General features: G+C 42.3%; 2 protein-coding genes across 2 annotated transcripts; one reads left to right on the top strand and one right to left on the bottom strand.

Annotated features, from left to right (window-relative positions):
- Positions 1-523: 523 nt before the first annotated feature.
- LOC306965248 (glutamate dehydrogenase, mitochondrial-like) lies at positions 524-8,552 on the bottom strand. Its single transcript, XM_079559518.1, has 13 exons — positions 7,893-8,552; positions 6,437-6,517; positions 5,912-5,967; positions 4,434-4,497; positions 4,096-4,190; positions 3,834-4,013; positions 3,627-3,764; positions 3,377-3,514; positions 3,224-3,304; positions 2,172-2,295; positions 2,015-2,106; positions 1,768-1,830; positions 524-1,634 (listed from the first exon to the last, which is right to left on the bottom strand). Exons 1-13 carry the CDS (start codon positions 8,302-8,304, stop codon positions 1,515-1,517), a joined length of 1,644 nt encoding a protein of 547 aa, XP_079415644.1. The 5' UTR covers positions 8,305-8,552; the 3' UTR covers positions 524-1,514.
- On the top strand, positions 3,723-15,622 carry shld2 (shieldin complex subunit 2; the record flags this gene model as incomplete). The annotated part of the gene is made up of 13 exons (XM_079559389.1): positions 3,723-3,780; positions 7,874-7,932; positions 8,056-8,251; positions 11,510-11,659; positions 11,883-12,538; positions 12,960-13,098; positions 13,226-13,333; positions 13,555-13,749; positions 14,028-14,174; positions 14,328-14,528; positions 14,648-14,888; positions 14,967-15,082; positions 15,280-15,622. The coding sequence occupies 13 exons, from the start codon at positions 3,723-3,725 to the stop codon at positions 15,450-15,452; spliced, it is 2,439 nt and encodes an 812-aa protein (XP_079415515.1). The 3' UTR covers positions 15,453-15,622.
- Positions 15,623-15,700: the final 78 nt, after the last annotated feature.

Raw genomic sequence — 15,700 nt, 5'->3', positions numbered from 1 at the left:
TCAAAAAAATAAAAATAATCACTTCCACTTCAAAAGTTGTATTATGTTGTATTGTAACTAGTACGATGGTCACTTTACTGTGACTGTTACTGTTTACAGTCTATGGGTGTCTTTCTGCAGCCTGACACGCGCAGGGCTGTTTGGGGAAATGCTGACACCTCCTCGAGTCCGGTGTCCAAACACCGAGACCATTGTTTTATTAGATTGAGGATCGTGATTAATCAACATATCAACTCACCAGTCCATAAAATATGATTTTATTTATTTAATTTATTTATATCTAGTACCCGCTCCAGGTATTTCTACACCTGCAGGTGACACAAGTCGTGCAATAGGAAGGAACCTCAAAGCACTTTGCCATGTTTGCTGTGAACATGGAGGGGCAGCAGGTTCACACATGGTCTTTTCCACACAAGTACAGATTTCAGGAATATCTTATTCCCTACAAACAGCATTTCAAAATGTTTATGCAAACAGTAAATGTGTAGTCTGAATGGAACAATGATAACAAACAGTATTTAACAAATGATTTTAATATCTGTAACAGAGAAAAACTCCTTAGTTCCATTGAAGTTCATATAAGAGTCTGGTGATTGACCTAAAATACAGCATATAACCAAGTATCTCTTTAGATGCCTCATTGCACATTGTATTGCATAGAACGACATGTCCCAAACCACTGAGCGACCACAACTGCACTGAACCTGAACAAAAAGCAGAGGAATGGCCCCTTCTTAGGAGCAGTAAACACAGACCTTGTTAAGCTACTGCAGAGACATATGTGCGTGTGTGTGTGTGTGTGTGTGTAAAAGGCAGCCCTGTTCCACTCTAAGGCACATTGCGTGAACGAAAAAGCATTGTATTCGACTATTCAGTTTTATAAGAGTGTAACATGTATAACAATAGCCTGAAACTCAGACTCAGGCACATTGGACATCAGCCCCTTTATAAATCCTCTATTTCCCCAAGTGTAAATATAGATTATAGTATAAAGACATCAAGTATGGTCACACGTCAGTGTGGTCTTAAGACATGTTAGGTTTAAAGCAGTGATTCTCAACTGGTGGGTCGAGAGTCGGGACCCAAAAGTGTGTCTTTAAATTGTCTTGATAGTCGTACAGTCCGTCTTGATATCAATGCTTGAAGTATGTAACGAAATACTGTATTTTGACATTATGTACTGCTAGTTCAAATTAATATCGTCAGCCTCCTAGTTTAATTTGCAAAGGAAAGTCATGTTTTTGTGTCAGTGATGTCGAAACATGTCGGTAGATTGAAACAAAAATCTCGATTTGGCCAAAACGTGACGTGGTCAGTTATGTTAAGAGGCTGCATAAGATGGATCCCGAAGTGACTGCAGTTGAGAACTATTGGTTTAAACAGTTAAAGAAGAGCAGCAGATATGAATTAAAGCTGAGACCCATATTAAGTGCTAAACAATATTTTCTTGTGTCAATTTCTCAAAAAAGGCTTTCCAAAATATTGCCATAAACCCAGCAGGAATCGTAGGACGTCTATGTGAAGGTCAGGCCAGCCTCATTGTAAACCTTGAACACTTTCTCGATGGCGTTGACGTAGGCGGCCGTCCGCAGGTCCAGGCCCAGGTTGTACTTGTTGGCCGTGCGCATGATTTGCTGCAAAAAAAAAAAGAGAAAGAAAAGAAGCAAGACAGATGAATATGGGTTACAAATGACCTGCAAAGAAACATCTGCACACCGCATAAAGAAATACTAATGAGTTGAAATTTTCCATGTTTCCATAACTTACCCGAGCAGAGCGCTCCATGGTGAAAGCCAGTCCTGAGTGAACTATGTCCTTCTCAGACGCTCCCTGGAACAGAAATCAAATTATTTATCACTGGCAACATTTACTTTTTGACCCAAACAGCTTCCGGCAACAGCATATGTATAACAATATCTGCAATCATTCGAGCAGTGAACATCCATGCACCAAATAGAATAGACACCCACAACCATATATAAACCAGCGAGGGCCAGGTCCCAGATGTACTCACAGAAATCCTATCCTGGAATTCTGAGGTGGGGACAATAGGGATTGCGCCTCCATGTTTTCCAAATTTCCTTTCTAAGCTCTCCTGTACAGACACTGGGCACAGACACATGTGGTCAGTACATGCTGCACAGTGGATCTGTGAGGTCAGTGTTACCCACTCAGCAGGTGATAGTTGGAGTCCCGTTCATATTTAAAGGTGAGACGGCCATAACTGACGTGGTTCAGGTTCTTGAGCCACTCGAAGTATGAGACTGTGACACCTCCAGCGTTCAGGTACATATCCTGCCAGGGAGAGGGACAGCGAGGTCAGAAGTGCAGCAGCAAAACTACTTTCAATTCACAGTTTGATCAGGACCACCTGTCCAGGACTAGAATGAAGAAGGTAAACATGAAAGAATTATCGAAACCCATTCAGAATCCAACATTGCTGAAATACTTGATTGATCCCTTATATAAACTTAGTAATGTTCATTGACTCTACTCGTGTTACAGAATCACTTTTAGGGTTCATTGTGTCAGTTCATTTTTTCGGTGCTCCGTTTCCTGATTTCTATAGCTTCTTTTATCCCGCGCTTTAATTTGTTGGTTTCAGATCCAATTACCAAATCAGGAAACGGAGCACCGACATCATCAACTGTGACGAGGGAGCGTTCCTCCTGTCCCACACCTGGGACACCCTCCTCCAATGATCACGCTCCCTGTCGCCCTGATATTACCGAGCGCCAGGGGGCGTGACCAGTCTGTCGGACCTGTTGGGACCGTCAGACTGGTCACGCCTCGGAAGAAAGAACAGCTGATAAGTGACACGTCAGCGCACGCCGGTGATACTTCTGATGACGGCCTGCAGTTGGCGGATGAAACATGTAAAGGTAAAGATTTCAACATCTCTGACCGTAGTGTCTGACAAAATGAACCCTAAAAGTGATCCCATATATAGTTAGTTGCAAAAGAGTAACGATTGATAAATATTGGGGGGGTCGAGAGACAGTGGGCTAATTAGTTACAATGGTTAGGTGAATATAGGCTCCTTTCCCCCCATATTTTACGCCTATGGCTAGTTGACTAAAAACCCTTTTATCATCAATAACATGCATTTTGTGTTAGTATTACTTTGCAGTACGGTGGTGCCATCTACAGGCAAGTTTCCTGACCACTTCTGAGCTACATTTGACTGTTGTGCCCAACTACAAAATTAAACATAAACACGTACAGGGATGACAAGGATGTTCCTCTCCAGAAAGATGCGGTCCGCCTCTGGAGTGGTGGGCCCATTGGCTCCTTCTGCGACGATCTGTAAATGACAACAGTGCTATTGAGCATCCCAGAGTAAAACCCTAGTCGTGCTGAGTCTGTGTCCAAAGACCTTGGCCTTGATCTTGTGTGCGTTGCTCTTGGTCAGCTGCTTCTCTCCAGCCGCTGGAATCAGGAGGTCACAGTCGGCCTCCAGGATGCTCCCTTCGTATGGAGTGGCGTTTGGAAAACCCACAATAGTACCATTGTCCTGAGTAGTAAAAATATATTTTACTGGTGCTCATAACCAACTGTTTGAAATCATCAATGTCTAATTTGAACAGCTATTTTTCATGTAACATACACTAATACACAGTACTGACTATTTTGTAGTCCTCCAGCTCTTTAGGGTCAATGCCTTTAGGATTCCAAATGTTTCCGTCGATTTCTCCCACTCCAACACATTTGGCCCCAAAGCGATGAAGGTACCTCATGGTGTGGAGGCCCACATTACCAAAGCCCTGCAGAACGCCACAGGTCATCACAAAGCCAACATTATTGGCACGTTGCTTGGAGCACAATAGTGTTACCTGGATGACAAAGGTCTTATCCTGGAAGCCCGGACACATGCCCAGCTGGCTCATGTACGCCGCCTCATTGATGAAGTTCTCAATGCCGTGAAAAACTCCACGGCCGGTGGCAGAGATGCGCCCGTGGATCCCGCCCTGGCTGATGGGCTTCCCCGTCACACAGGCATGGGCATTAATATCCTTCAAGACAAAATTTAACAAAAATCACTGGATGTGCTTAGCAACTTACAGATTCTTAACTTGGTTCCAGTGAGAGACTTACATAGTGGCCCATTGTGGTGGCAAAAGTGTCAGCAATCCAGGACATTTCCCTCTCCCCGGTGCTCATGTCGGGAGCTGGGACATCAATGCCAGGCCCTGTTCAGAAAAAATAAACAAACAGAACACATTGCTAATGAACTCATCTATTAAAACAGGTAGTAAAGAGGAGAGCAGCTGAAAAATAAAATATGCTATGTTGTGGGCATGTTGCACTTGATCTACCATTTGAAATACCTTGTATTACAGAATTAAGGCCCCAAATCTGATGTGTAAATGAGCGACTGCTGCCTGAGTAAAGAATTGCTTGGTAAATAATCCCCATGTATTCAAAATTCTTACCAATAAAGCCTTTTTTCGCCAACTCAATAGCAAATCTCCTGGTGATTTTTTCAAGCTCAGTATCCTAGGAAAAAGAAGGATTACCGTAAAAATCTATGAAGTAACAAACACATACATTCAAATAAACAGCCAAATAGTGATAAAGCATGAGGCACGAGGGTCGAACAGATGAGTCTAAACCTCAAAACAATCAGTGCATCAGAGCGTCTGACCCACCACATAAACCTGCACAAACTAGAAACTACAAAAACATGTATTGCTTTTATTGATTATCCGTGAGCCCAAAGGTCAAAAGTCTCAGAAGAAAAAAACAAGAGACAGTTAAAAGTAAATAGAGAAAGTTAACACACCACTCAACCTCAAAACTTTCTTTCTTGTCATAATTGATTTGTGAACCACTAAATGTCATTTTCAAATGTAATAGCACAGTTGAGTTTTATAATATTATCTGTGGTGCATTTGTGAAATTTTGCATATTCCCTTCCCATATTGATACATTGATTTATATAATGACAGGGTAGTATTGACTCAAAAGACTGATAATGTATTTAAGTTGCCAAGTGGATGATCCAAACTTCATCACCGGTGTATCACTGTATTTCATGCAAACTTCATAAACCAATCATCGTTACAAACAGAATCTTAGTAGAGCGTGAGACACAGTGTTAATTTCGACGACTAAAACATTTAGTTTTTATCTTAGTCAAAGTGATATTTTTGACGACTAAAATTGGACTAAAACTAAATTAAAAGTTTTTCATGAGACTAACACTACGACTAAAATGTCCAGATAATTTAGTCCAGTGGTTCTCAACCTTTTGGAGCCGCGACCCTCATTATAACAGTTAAGGGGGTTCGTGACCCCCCACTCAGGTCACACCGTGAGAAATCGGAACATTAGCCGACATAATTCTTAAAAAACAAAGAAAAAAACAAATGGCTAAAATAAAATTCATCAAATTATGAACATATAATGGCACTCTGGCAAAATAGCACACACATGCAACAATAAAATAGTATAATATACGCAAAAAAAGAGTATGTATATTATATCTACATGATCTGGCGACCCCCCTAATTTGTCTCGCGACCCTCTTGGGGGTCCCGACCCCCAGGTTGAGAAACACTGATTTAGTCGACCAAAATAAGACTAAATATAAATGAAAAGGAGAGACTGAAATCATCCAAACTTCTATTGACAGTCTGAAAGAGCCTCTTATCATGTAAATTCACAGCTTTGTTCATGTTCCATTAGCAGAGAACCTTGATTAAAAATGATTACAATAAATATTATAAATGCAAAGTTACTTGCAATTTTAGTCGACTAAAACTAGACTAAAATTGAAGATATTTTTTTGACTAAATTCTGACAAAAATTGAACTACATTTTCGTCAAAAGACTAAGACTAAAACTAAATTCAAATATGTTGTCAAAATTAACACTGGTGAGACCTCTGGCTCAGATGATATTTACTTACAGAATATTTCTTTGGGTTAATCTTGACGCCGGCTTTGGCACCTCCAAATGGCACATCTGAAACAGATTTAAGATTTACAAGCAGAATGAGCGCGTGTAGATATGTGTGCGTGTCTGTGCGTGTGTGTGTGTGTCTGTGTGTGTGTGTGTGTGTGTGTGTGTGTGTGTGTGTGTGTGTGTGTGTGTGCGTGTCTGTGTGTGTCTGTGTGTGTCTGTGTGTGTGTGTGTGTGTGCGTGTGTGTGCGTGTGTCTGCGTGTGTGTGTCTGCGTGTGTGTATGCGTGTGTGTGTCTGTGTGTGTGTGTGTGTGTGTGTGCGTGTCTGTGTGTGTCTGTGTGTGTGTGTGTGTGTGCGTGTGTCTGCGTGTGTGTATGCGTGTGTGTGTCTGTGTCTGCGTGTGCGTGCGTGTGTGTGCGCGTGTCTGTGTGTGTGTGTGTGTGTGCGTGTGTGTGTGTGTCTGTGTGTGTGTGTGTGTGTGTGCGTCTGTGTGTGTGTGTGTCTGTGTGTGTGTGTGGTCATGCACATACCAACCACGGCACATTTGTAAGTCATTAAAGACGCCAGAGCTTTCACCTCGTCCATCGAAACATCCATGCTGTACCGGATACCTGCAAAACAAGAAGAGGTCCATCACCAGTGAAAGTGTTTCAGCCATTGCTTTAAAAATGATGCTCAACATGTTTGTTACAGCTATTGACGTAATACAACAACTCTCAGAACATTTTATTAAGTCAATTCAAAGCTTCAGATATTCAGCCTCTGCTTCAGTAATTGCACATGAATCCTGCTAAATATTCAAGACAACTGTTCTCTTTTAAAACCAATCAAAATAACTCGTCATGCATCAAAGTAGGGCTGAAACAAATAATCGATTACTAAAATAGTTGTCAACTACTTCAGTAATCGATTCGTCGTTTTCTAGTAAACACAGACAATTATGTATTTTGGATGAAAACCTACTTTGTCATTTGTATCTGTCTTTGTCTCGTCCAATCAGAAAGCAGAATTATCACAAAGTGCCTCCTACAAACGTTTACTTTACTCCATCAACTGTATTTTTTTTAAATACAGCAAAGCGCATTATAATCAATTAATCATAAAAATAATCAGTAGAATAAAATGAGCCAACGAAATTCTTGCTTGATAACGTATGAAACATATGTAGTGCCTCTGTTTGAAACACAGTCTGTCGTCCTGGCTTGTTCCAACACAACACTGGAGAAACCAGTTTCTCTGCACCGGAACAACTTGGTGCTTCAGTAAATGTTTACATTGATGCGATCGCTCCGAGATGTTTAAACTTTATTACAGACAGAAAAGGTGGAGGTCAGAGCTGCAGAGAATATTGTGCTCAGAGAGTTGGTGTTAACTGAGGACATGCAGAGACATTCCTTCATGGCAGCATCACCAACAGAGCCAAATGAGCTGCAAGTTTGGATTTGATTAGACACGTAGTGCACGTGCATATCCTTATCCTCGAAATGAGGAATTTACATTTAAGTCGTTTCCTTCTCAAAACACTATCAGGTTTGTTTCTTTCAGCCAATCAGCGTCCCGTCTGTGTGACACGCCTCTTTATTCTTTCCCAGATAACCACACAACACAAACAACATCTAGGCAGCAAGAACTTTCTTCACACAGAGAATAGGGCCAAAAAGTGTGATTACTGCAGAGAAAACAAGAGTCTCTGATTCCTGAAGCTCAGACTGACAGAGGACAGAGCGAAGATGTGAGATTTAAGGCAGAGACGAGTGGAAAAGACAAGAGAGGATGAGTCACTCCTCATTCCTGCCCAGGGAGGGACAATGATAGACTTTAATTTGAAAAGATAAACAGTCTATTATCCTGAAATAGACGTGTTTGCAGAGTTTTTTAGTCAGACCGAATAGCTTGAGCATTAAACTAATAAATATTGTGTGATTGCTGTACATTTCCAGAGCAGTTTTTTTGCCCGACATTTGCAGCTCCAGTGGGTTGGCTCACCTCCTTTGCAGGGAGTCCGGTGCTGGCTGTGCTGTGCCCGGTACGCTTCTATCACCTCCCACTCGCCGTTGTCTCGCTTTATTGGGAAGCACAAGCTCAGGACGTGGTTGCACGGCTTGATGATCCTTAAAATCCCGCGGACCTTCTTCTGCTTCTGCTCCAGGCTCTCCCGGGTCTTCAGGTCCGCCACCAGCTGATCCTCCACTATCGCAGCGCCCCGGTCGAAGAAGCCCTCCACCATGGTGAAGAAGTTGGGGTCGTCGTCCGGGTCCACCGCCTGGCTGTAGCGGCGGCTCCGCAGCAGAGACACCGCGGCGGGGAGACCGTCTGCTGCCGCTGCTGCTGTGGCGGGGCAGGGGGTCAGCACGCCGCCGAGTCCCCGGGACACAAGCTCACCAAAATACCGGTACATTGCTGCGGAAAGTGTGTTTTCTGTGAGTTTACAAGTCCGGCTAGTTTAACGCTACAAAAAAGGAAAGAGAAAATGGAGACGGTGAAACAGAAGTGAGAGCGGCGGGGGTGCTCCTCCTCTCTCCCGGGCTCTTCCTGTTACTCTACACTGCACGAGAGTGGCGACACCGAGGGCACGTGCGGGGCGGGCACGTGAACTTCTGTTTGTTTCAGGGGGGTTTTCCGTTACCCGTCGTTTCAAACGATAATCTCGTCTGGGAAGTCGTTACTAGCTGCTAGCTAGCTCTCCATTAGCACGGTCTGACTGAGTAAACTGTACATTAGGCACAGTATAATTTATTAAACATAGGATCTACAGGGGACCAGTGTTAATTTTGACAACATATTTTAATTCAGTTTTAGTCTTAGTCTTTTGACGAAAATGTAATTCGATTTTAATCTAGTTTTAGTCATAAAAATATCTTCAATTTTAGTCTAGTTTTAGTCGACTAAAATTGCAAGTAAATTTAGTCGACTAAATTTAAGACTAATTTAGTCGACTTTGCGTTGATAATATTAATTATAATCATATTTAATCTTGTTCCTCTGCTTCATGGAGCTGCTCCACATGAATAGAGCTCAGAGCTGATCCTTTGGCAGTGAATTTACATGATCTGAGGCTCGAAGTTTGGATGATTTTAGTCTCTCCCTTTCATTTTTATTTAGTCTTATTTTAGTCGACTAAAATATCTGGACATTTTAGTCATAGTTTTAGTCTCATGAAAAAGATTTAATTTAGTTTTAGTCCAATTTTAGTCGTCAAAAATATCACTTTGACTAAAATTAAGACTAAATATTTTAGTCGACGAAATTAACACTGCAGGGGACCGAGGGCATTTAAAGAGCATATGACACATTAGACACCATTTTTCCTTAAACATAGTTAAAAATAATTATATTTAAGATTTCGCAAAAGACTGTACACAGCTTTATTTAGTTTGGCCATTTCTTGCTATGTTTATAGTTTCACTTCCTTATTGGACACCGACAGGAAGTGACATAGATGAAGGTAAGTCAAACTGCAAGGCTGTCCGGTTCACTGTGTAATTTCGCTGGATTTTTGTGGAGAATATCAAAACTATACATTTTTGAAAACTTTATTAAAGGGACAGTAGCAAGTAACATTTTGGACCATACTGTTGCCATCAGTACAAAACACAAACAATTCAAACTGCAGTGGGTAATTGGATGAGGACCTAGCCTATTTAAATCTCAAACTCTGCTTTTATTTTATTTTATTAAACATCAGTGCGAAGTTATACAATTTACTACAATATGTTCATTTTCGAGCAAAATCATCTTACACATCTTACTTTCAAACCTGTCATATGTACTTTAACCATCATTCAGTTCGATTTCAGCTGTGAATTTCACCCTTGTTCTTAGACCTACCTTATCTGGTGTGAGTGTCGGTGATCGGTGAAGAAAATAGGCGGTTGGCTCAGGTTGGCTGCCACGCATCTGTCACTCAGCCACGGGGCAGTTGGGTGGACAAGACGGAATTTGACGTCGAAATGAGTTAAATGAGTAAAACCCTTTGTAATCTCTACAAAGGGTTTCAGAAAAACGCTGCTGTGTATTTTAACATTTTAACCCCCGCCTTAACCAAGCGCATTTGCTCTAGTTCAGCTTTACCCAAATCTAAAAGCTTACAGCCTATAGATACAGACGGCACTCGTCATAGAAGGGGGCGTGGCTTCGCCGAGGGGGAAAATAGAATCTTTAGAGAAACACAATTTTTCACTCTTTTTTGCCATTTTCTGGTGGAATATCAACTTATTTATCACACATAAATAAAGTCAAGTGAAAATCGGGCTCATTTGGATATTTTCTCACAGCAGATTGTTCAGTAGAAGTGAAAAAACGGCAGTTGTAGCAAGCGCTAGCTAACCGTTAGCATTAGCCCGATGCTAACATGTAGCATCAAGTTAGCATTCTCCGTTATTCATGTATTTATGGGATGTTGAACCACTTTGCTCCTCCCCATGTCTTTGTATCATTATTTAGTAGAAACTATGTTCATATATCAGCATTTGTTACAGTAGTTTTTGAATAATTAGAGAAAATATACATTTTTTCAAAATTGTTTTCCCCCTTAACTGTTTTCAAAAACTGTATGGGCGATTCCAGAGATGCCATCTGTATCTATAGGCCAGTGTAGTGCCTCATTTGAAGGCTAAGACCTACAAAACTCATTTAAACAAATCTTTCAATTGATTTTTGTCACTTTGTTGCCACTTTTCTGTTGCTCGTTTTTTTTTTTTGTCTCATTTTTGTCACTATTTTGTCGCTAGTTTTTTCAAGAGGTTTTTAGATTTGGATAAAGCCAAACTGGAGAAAATGTGCTTGTTATTAACTCCTGAACTTAATGACAAAAACATTGTTGTATAGGCATAACCGATTCTTTTTGTCTATTTTTCTTTGTTGCTTTTTTATCACTCTTTAGTCGTGTGTTCTTGTTGCTTTTTTTTGTTGCTATTGTTGCTTTTCCAGCACATTTTTGTCACATTTTGGAAGTGTTTTTGTTGTGTTCTTGTCTTTTTTAATTGCTTTTTTGTCATGTTTTGTTGCTTTTTTGTTGCTATTTCGTCACTTTTCTTGTGATGTTTTTTTTTGTTGTTGCTTTTTTTATAGTGTTGCTTTTCCAGCTTCTTTGTCGCTCTTTGGCCTCATTTTTGCTTTTAGATTTGGGTAAATGTGCTCGGGGGTTTGGGGGTTAAGAGGTTAAGTCTTCTATTCTCCATTCATAATCTTTAAACAAATGGGCCGGACGCAACCTAAGCATTACTGGGCACCACACCATTTTACAACGTATCGACACACCCCCAGCACTGAGCACCGGACGCTGCAGTGTATTAATTTTACTGTCATTTTTTTGTATTAGTTGAAATTTGAATATTGATGTTTCGAGTGCGGTGTATTTAGGAGATGAGGGCAGTTCCAATTACGTCCCGTACGAAAGAGCTGATGGAGAGGAGCAGGTGCAACCGTAACTGAAACGACTTACGAGCAGTTTCTATCATGGGTCACTCGCGTACGGGACGAACAAATAGAAATAAGTTATCGTCTCTTTTTATACTAATATTGACATTCAGTACTTACAGTATATTTTGATTTCTTGTGCTCAAAAGATACGATCGTAATACTTTCTGTCTGCCATATTTCAGGGAATATGTGCGAGCGTCTGAGGACTCATGTGTTTTTGGCCCCCTCCTCCCTCTCAGTCCCCGATGAAGCGGCCGCCAATAAAAGCTCTCATGTATCTGCAGCCTGGACCCATGTGGACCTCAGCTGGCAGGATGGGAAGCTGCGAACAGGTAAAGCAAGGGGTGATGTAAAAGAGGACTTCTTCAATGAAAGCTTATTAATATGTGTCACAGTTGAGTGCATTTGTATTGTTACTGTTGCTTATTTCTCTTACCTTTGCTCCAGCTTCAGGATTTTTTTTCCTGAACACATTGTTTGTCATGATCATGATGCTTGTGTCTTGCGTTCCTCTCATGATTTTACTTAAATGTTTGTGCTTGTTTTCATTTATAGACCCTTCAGGGCAGCCGTTTCCTCCTGTGAATAAAACTACACTTCCATTACCGGTTGCTGATGGTGTTCGTAATAGAAGTGCATCGACTGGAGATGAGTGTTCTGCTTCTATTCTGGAGTATTTGGAGAGCTGTTTTCCTCAGAAAGAGCAGGAGGCTCTAAGTTCCTCTACAGCACTGTCCCATCAGACACGGTACCTCAGCACATGGACTCTGAGTCAGGCTCTGGTGCTGAGAGGAAGCCAGAGCGCATCAGCTGCCAAAACTAAAAAGCCCTCCTCCAGGACACCGCCTCAGGGCTCATCCACATCCTACAGCAGCACCCCAGAACTGTTCGTCCCATCCAAAAACGTCTCCGCAGCCCACCAGACAGACCTCTCTGTGGAGCTCTTCACTCCACTTGCACCCTCTCTTGGAGCAGAGGATGGCTGTGTGCTGCTACAGGTCACCGCAGAGGGGCTTCTCTGCTCACAGGGACAAGAAACGCATGAGCGGCCCTCTAAAAGAGCAAGACTTTCTGACGAGTTGAAGTTTGAAGACAACACTGGCTCTGTAGAAGCTGCCCCCACAACAATATTAGCTCAGTGTGTCAAACCTGGAGCTCTGTACTCAGTCTTGGTGGCAGTGGTCCATCCCTGTCACTTGAAAGAGATCAGGGTGAGTAACACTTTACAATAATTTAAAGCTTCATGTACTCTTGTGTTGTTGTGCTTTGCCTTTAAGAAGTAACTAAAACCATCTGCTGCCTGTGGGAGTTCACAATTCTCTTTGTTAAATCACTCATTCACAGCATGACTGACACTGACCAATAGAGGAGGAGTGGGTGGGAAAATCTGTTTTTGGATGCATTTAACCAAAAGCACTCAATTACAATATTACAATCTCTTCAAATTAGCAGATTGTCAAAGGGTCCAATCACGACTTGATTTTATATCATTTAATTTCCCACGCCTATTATTTGAGGATTAATATTTTTACTCAACCATTGTCACCTTTTTTTTTTTTTGCTTTTGTAAAATAAGCATTTGTGCAACGAGACGTCTCTTCCTGATTCGTTTTGTGATTTGTGGAATGACAGATGAAGTCAGGGACACGCATACCCCTGGCGTCCATTATAGTGACAGACCAGTCCAGAGTGGAGATGAAGGTGGCGCTGTGGAGGCGAGCAGCGTTCTGGGTGCTCACAGTCAGCCCGGGCGATGTCCTCCTTATAACGGGTACTGAAGGTTTTGCTTTCCATTACGTCTCCTGCTCAGTTTCATAGTGCTATTACCGTCAACATGTTTTTAAATCAACCAAAATGTGCATGAAAATTGTTGTTACTTACGTGCTGTCTGTGCTCAGAATTGCAGATTAATGAGGACGCTTGGAGAGGAGAGACTATTCTGCGTTCAACTTACAACAGTAAACTCCTGAATATGGGCCGAGTCCCTCCCCCAGGATCACTCACAGGTGAGACACTGCGGCAGATGTCCCGTGTCCTCTCCTGTCCCCCTGTTCCCTCACTGATTGCAATTACATTTTAATAATTGCCTCCTCAAAGTCGTTACTACTTAATTTCTCCGCTCCATGCTCCCTCCACAAGCATCTTTCACTCAATTAATCAAAGATCTTTTGAGGAATAGAGATGAGTACATTTTTTTCAAGCCAAATTTGTCCTTTCCCTTTTTCAGACTCCCAGCAGGTCAGGGCTCGCTCTTTGAGTCCTTTACATGATTATCTCAACAAACACCGCCCCCTGCTGGTGTCTCTGCCTGTATCTCCTGCTCAGACCCTCAGCAGGGTCCCGTACGCAACTCTCAGGTCATTGAAGGTCAATACACTGGTGCACATGCTGCTGCGGGTGACACATACTCACCTGAGCAAAGGTGAGCTGCTACTTCATATGAACATGTATCATATGTTTAGACAAGAAAATGTCAATAAAACAGGTCGGTTATGGTTTGGTTTCTCTTTGCTAATAAAGCGTAAACCTAGTAATTGATGGATCCTAATGACTCTGTGACTTGAGTTTTTCTGTTTTGTCACAATTAAGTCAAAAGGATATACATAATTTTAATTTTATACCCTTTCAGTCACAGCCAACGACGGGCTGTACTTTAATACCACTCCTTACTGCTGTTAAAGTGCAAACGTGTGTTTCCAGATTGGCAGAGTGAGGCAGACTCTCGCTGCAGGGCAGCTCTTGAGCGCTGGGCTGTTGTCAGAGTGCAACAGACGGGAGGACAGCAGGGGGCGCTTGTATTATGGGGTGTCGCAGTTGATTGGCTGCCACGCTTCACAAGAGACACAGGTAAATGAAACATGATACAACAGAGTATACAAACCATAATTCAGACGTTAGCTTGTTATTCCATTACGTTTCAAGTAAACATCATTACCACAACTTGTGCCTTCTTATTCATTCGTTGTTATTGAACAAAATGTTTTTTGTTTTGTTGTGCAGTATGGGACTTCCATAATCTCTTGGTGAGGGAGGGCACAACGTTCGACTCTCCTGAACTGCACGTAACCCCCTGGAGCTCAGTGCAGGCCCTGGACAGATCTGACCCCCGGATGAACAACTTTATAAAGCCACATGGAGCAGCAGCTGGAAACATCAGTGTGGAGCTGGACCTGAGGACTTTATTGTCCCAGAAATACAGCGGTGAGTATATTATTGGAACATTGTGTAACAAATCACATGTCCAACAGGTTAGCAGGCCCCATGAGAGGGGTCTATGGAAGGGTTTGCTCTGCTGTTCACTAATTTCCCTGTTGTCTCAGGTGAAGTGGAGCTGAGAGTTCAGGTAGAAGCCTTCCACTTTCAGCCTGTACCCCTCTCTCCAGATGCTCCACTTGTCCTGGGAAGCTCGTCTTCTGCTGCAGATGCGCTGAGGGTGCTTGGTGCAGACGTCACATACACAGGCTGTGGCCGCTGTGGGGCTGAGCTTGACACGGACTCCAATGGAATCTACTGCCCTTGCTACCCTTGCCTCCCTCACACCAGTGTACGCTGCTACTACAGGTAGAAGAACTTCTGTTGCTACTCACAGCAAAAGACATCCGTTACATGTGCAGTATGTTCTCACGCTCTGTCTCTTAGGCCAGCGGTGCTTAGGCTCTCAGACTGTGGCGAGCATCAGATGTGCGTTCAAGTGCCTCCAGTCCTACTTCAGAAAATCCTAAACGCCCCCCCAGATAAACTCTGTCGTAGCTTCGGTGAGAACTGCTACATAGCCATTCAAATCCACATGTGGTCCTTTGTTCTAGTAAAATTACTGTGGTATGAATGGACAACATACAGATAGTAAAGCAACTACCTGTGAATCCTACCCTCAACAGTTAAACTAACACAACTCATTTATGGGGACACAATATGAACAGACTGCTCTGATGAATTGGTCTCTGTTTTCCAGCCCCGGGGTCTGAGGTGAAGCACATCGAGCTGGGAGCACAGCGCCTCCACAACCTTATATCCCTCCCAAAGAGAAGCTTCACTGTCCGCGTCCAGAGCCATTTCCTGTGCGACGAAAATAGTGTCCCCCTCTGTCAGGAGTTCATTCTGCTGGACCTTCAGTTCCCCCCGTGATGTGCATGTTCTAATGCTGAGTATACATGTCAAAACCATAAAACCATGTCATGATCGGTTGTCTGTAGAATGTACTCTGCTATGATGAGAGCATGTTGCAACTAAACCAAAAGCTTCTGAATAGTGACTGACTACCTCTAATCTCTTCAAGATTGTGTATATTTGATATGAATTCATTGAATAAAAGAGGAAAAATCAACACAATTTGAAGATTTTGCTCATTTTTCAAACAATAGCAACTAAAGTTT

The sequence above is a fragment of the Gobius niger genome, assembly GCF_951799975.1.
Source record: "Gobius niger genome assembly, chromosome: 7".
NCBI lineage: Eukaryota > Metazoa > Chordata > Actinopteri > Gobiiformes > Gobiidae > Gobius > Gobius niger.
Note: the sequence above shows the minus strand (reverse complement) of the source record. Positions and strands in the feature narration are given on the sequence as shown.

Coding starts and splice junctions, on each gene's coding strand:
- LOC306965248 (XM_079559518.1), bottom strand. CDS start 8,304: ATGTACCGGTATTTTGGTGAGCTTGTGTCCCGGGGACTCGGCGGCGTG. Junction 4,191..4,433: donor GGCGAAAAAAGGCTTTATTG/GTAAGAATTTTG, acceptor TTTTCTGAACAG/GGCCTGGCATTGATGTCCCA. Junction 3,305..3,376: donor CACACAAGATCAAGGCCAAG/GTCTTTGGACAC, acceptor TGTCATTTACAG/ATCGTCGCAGAAGGAGCCAA.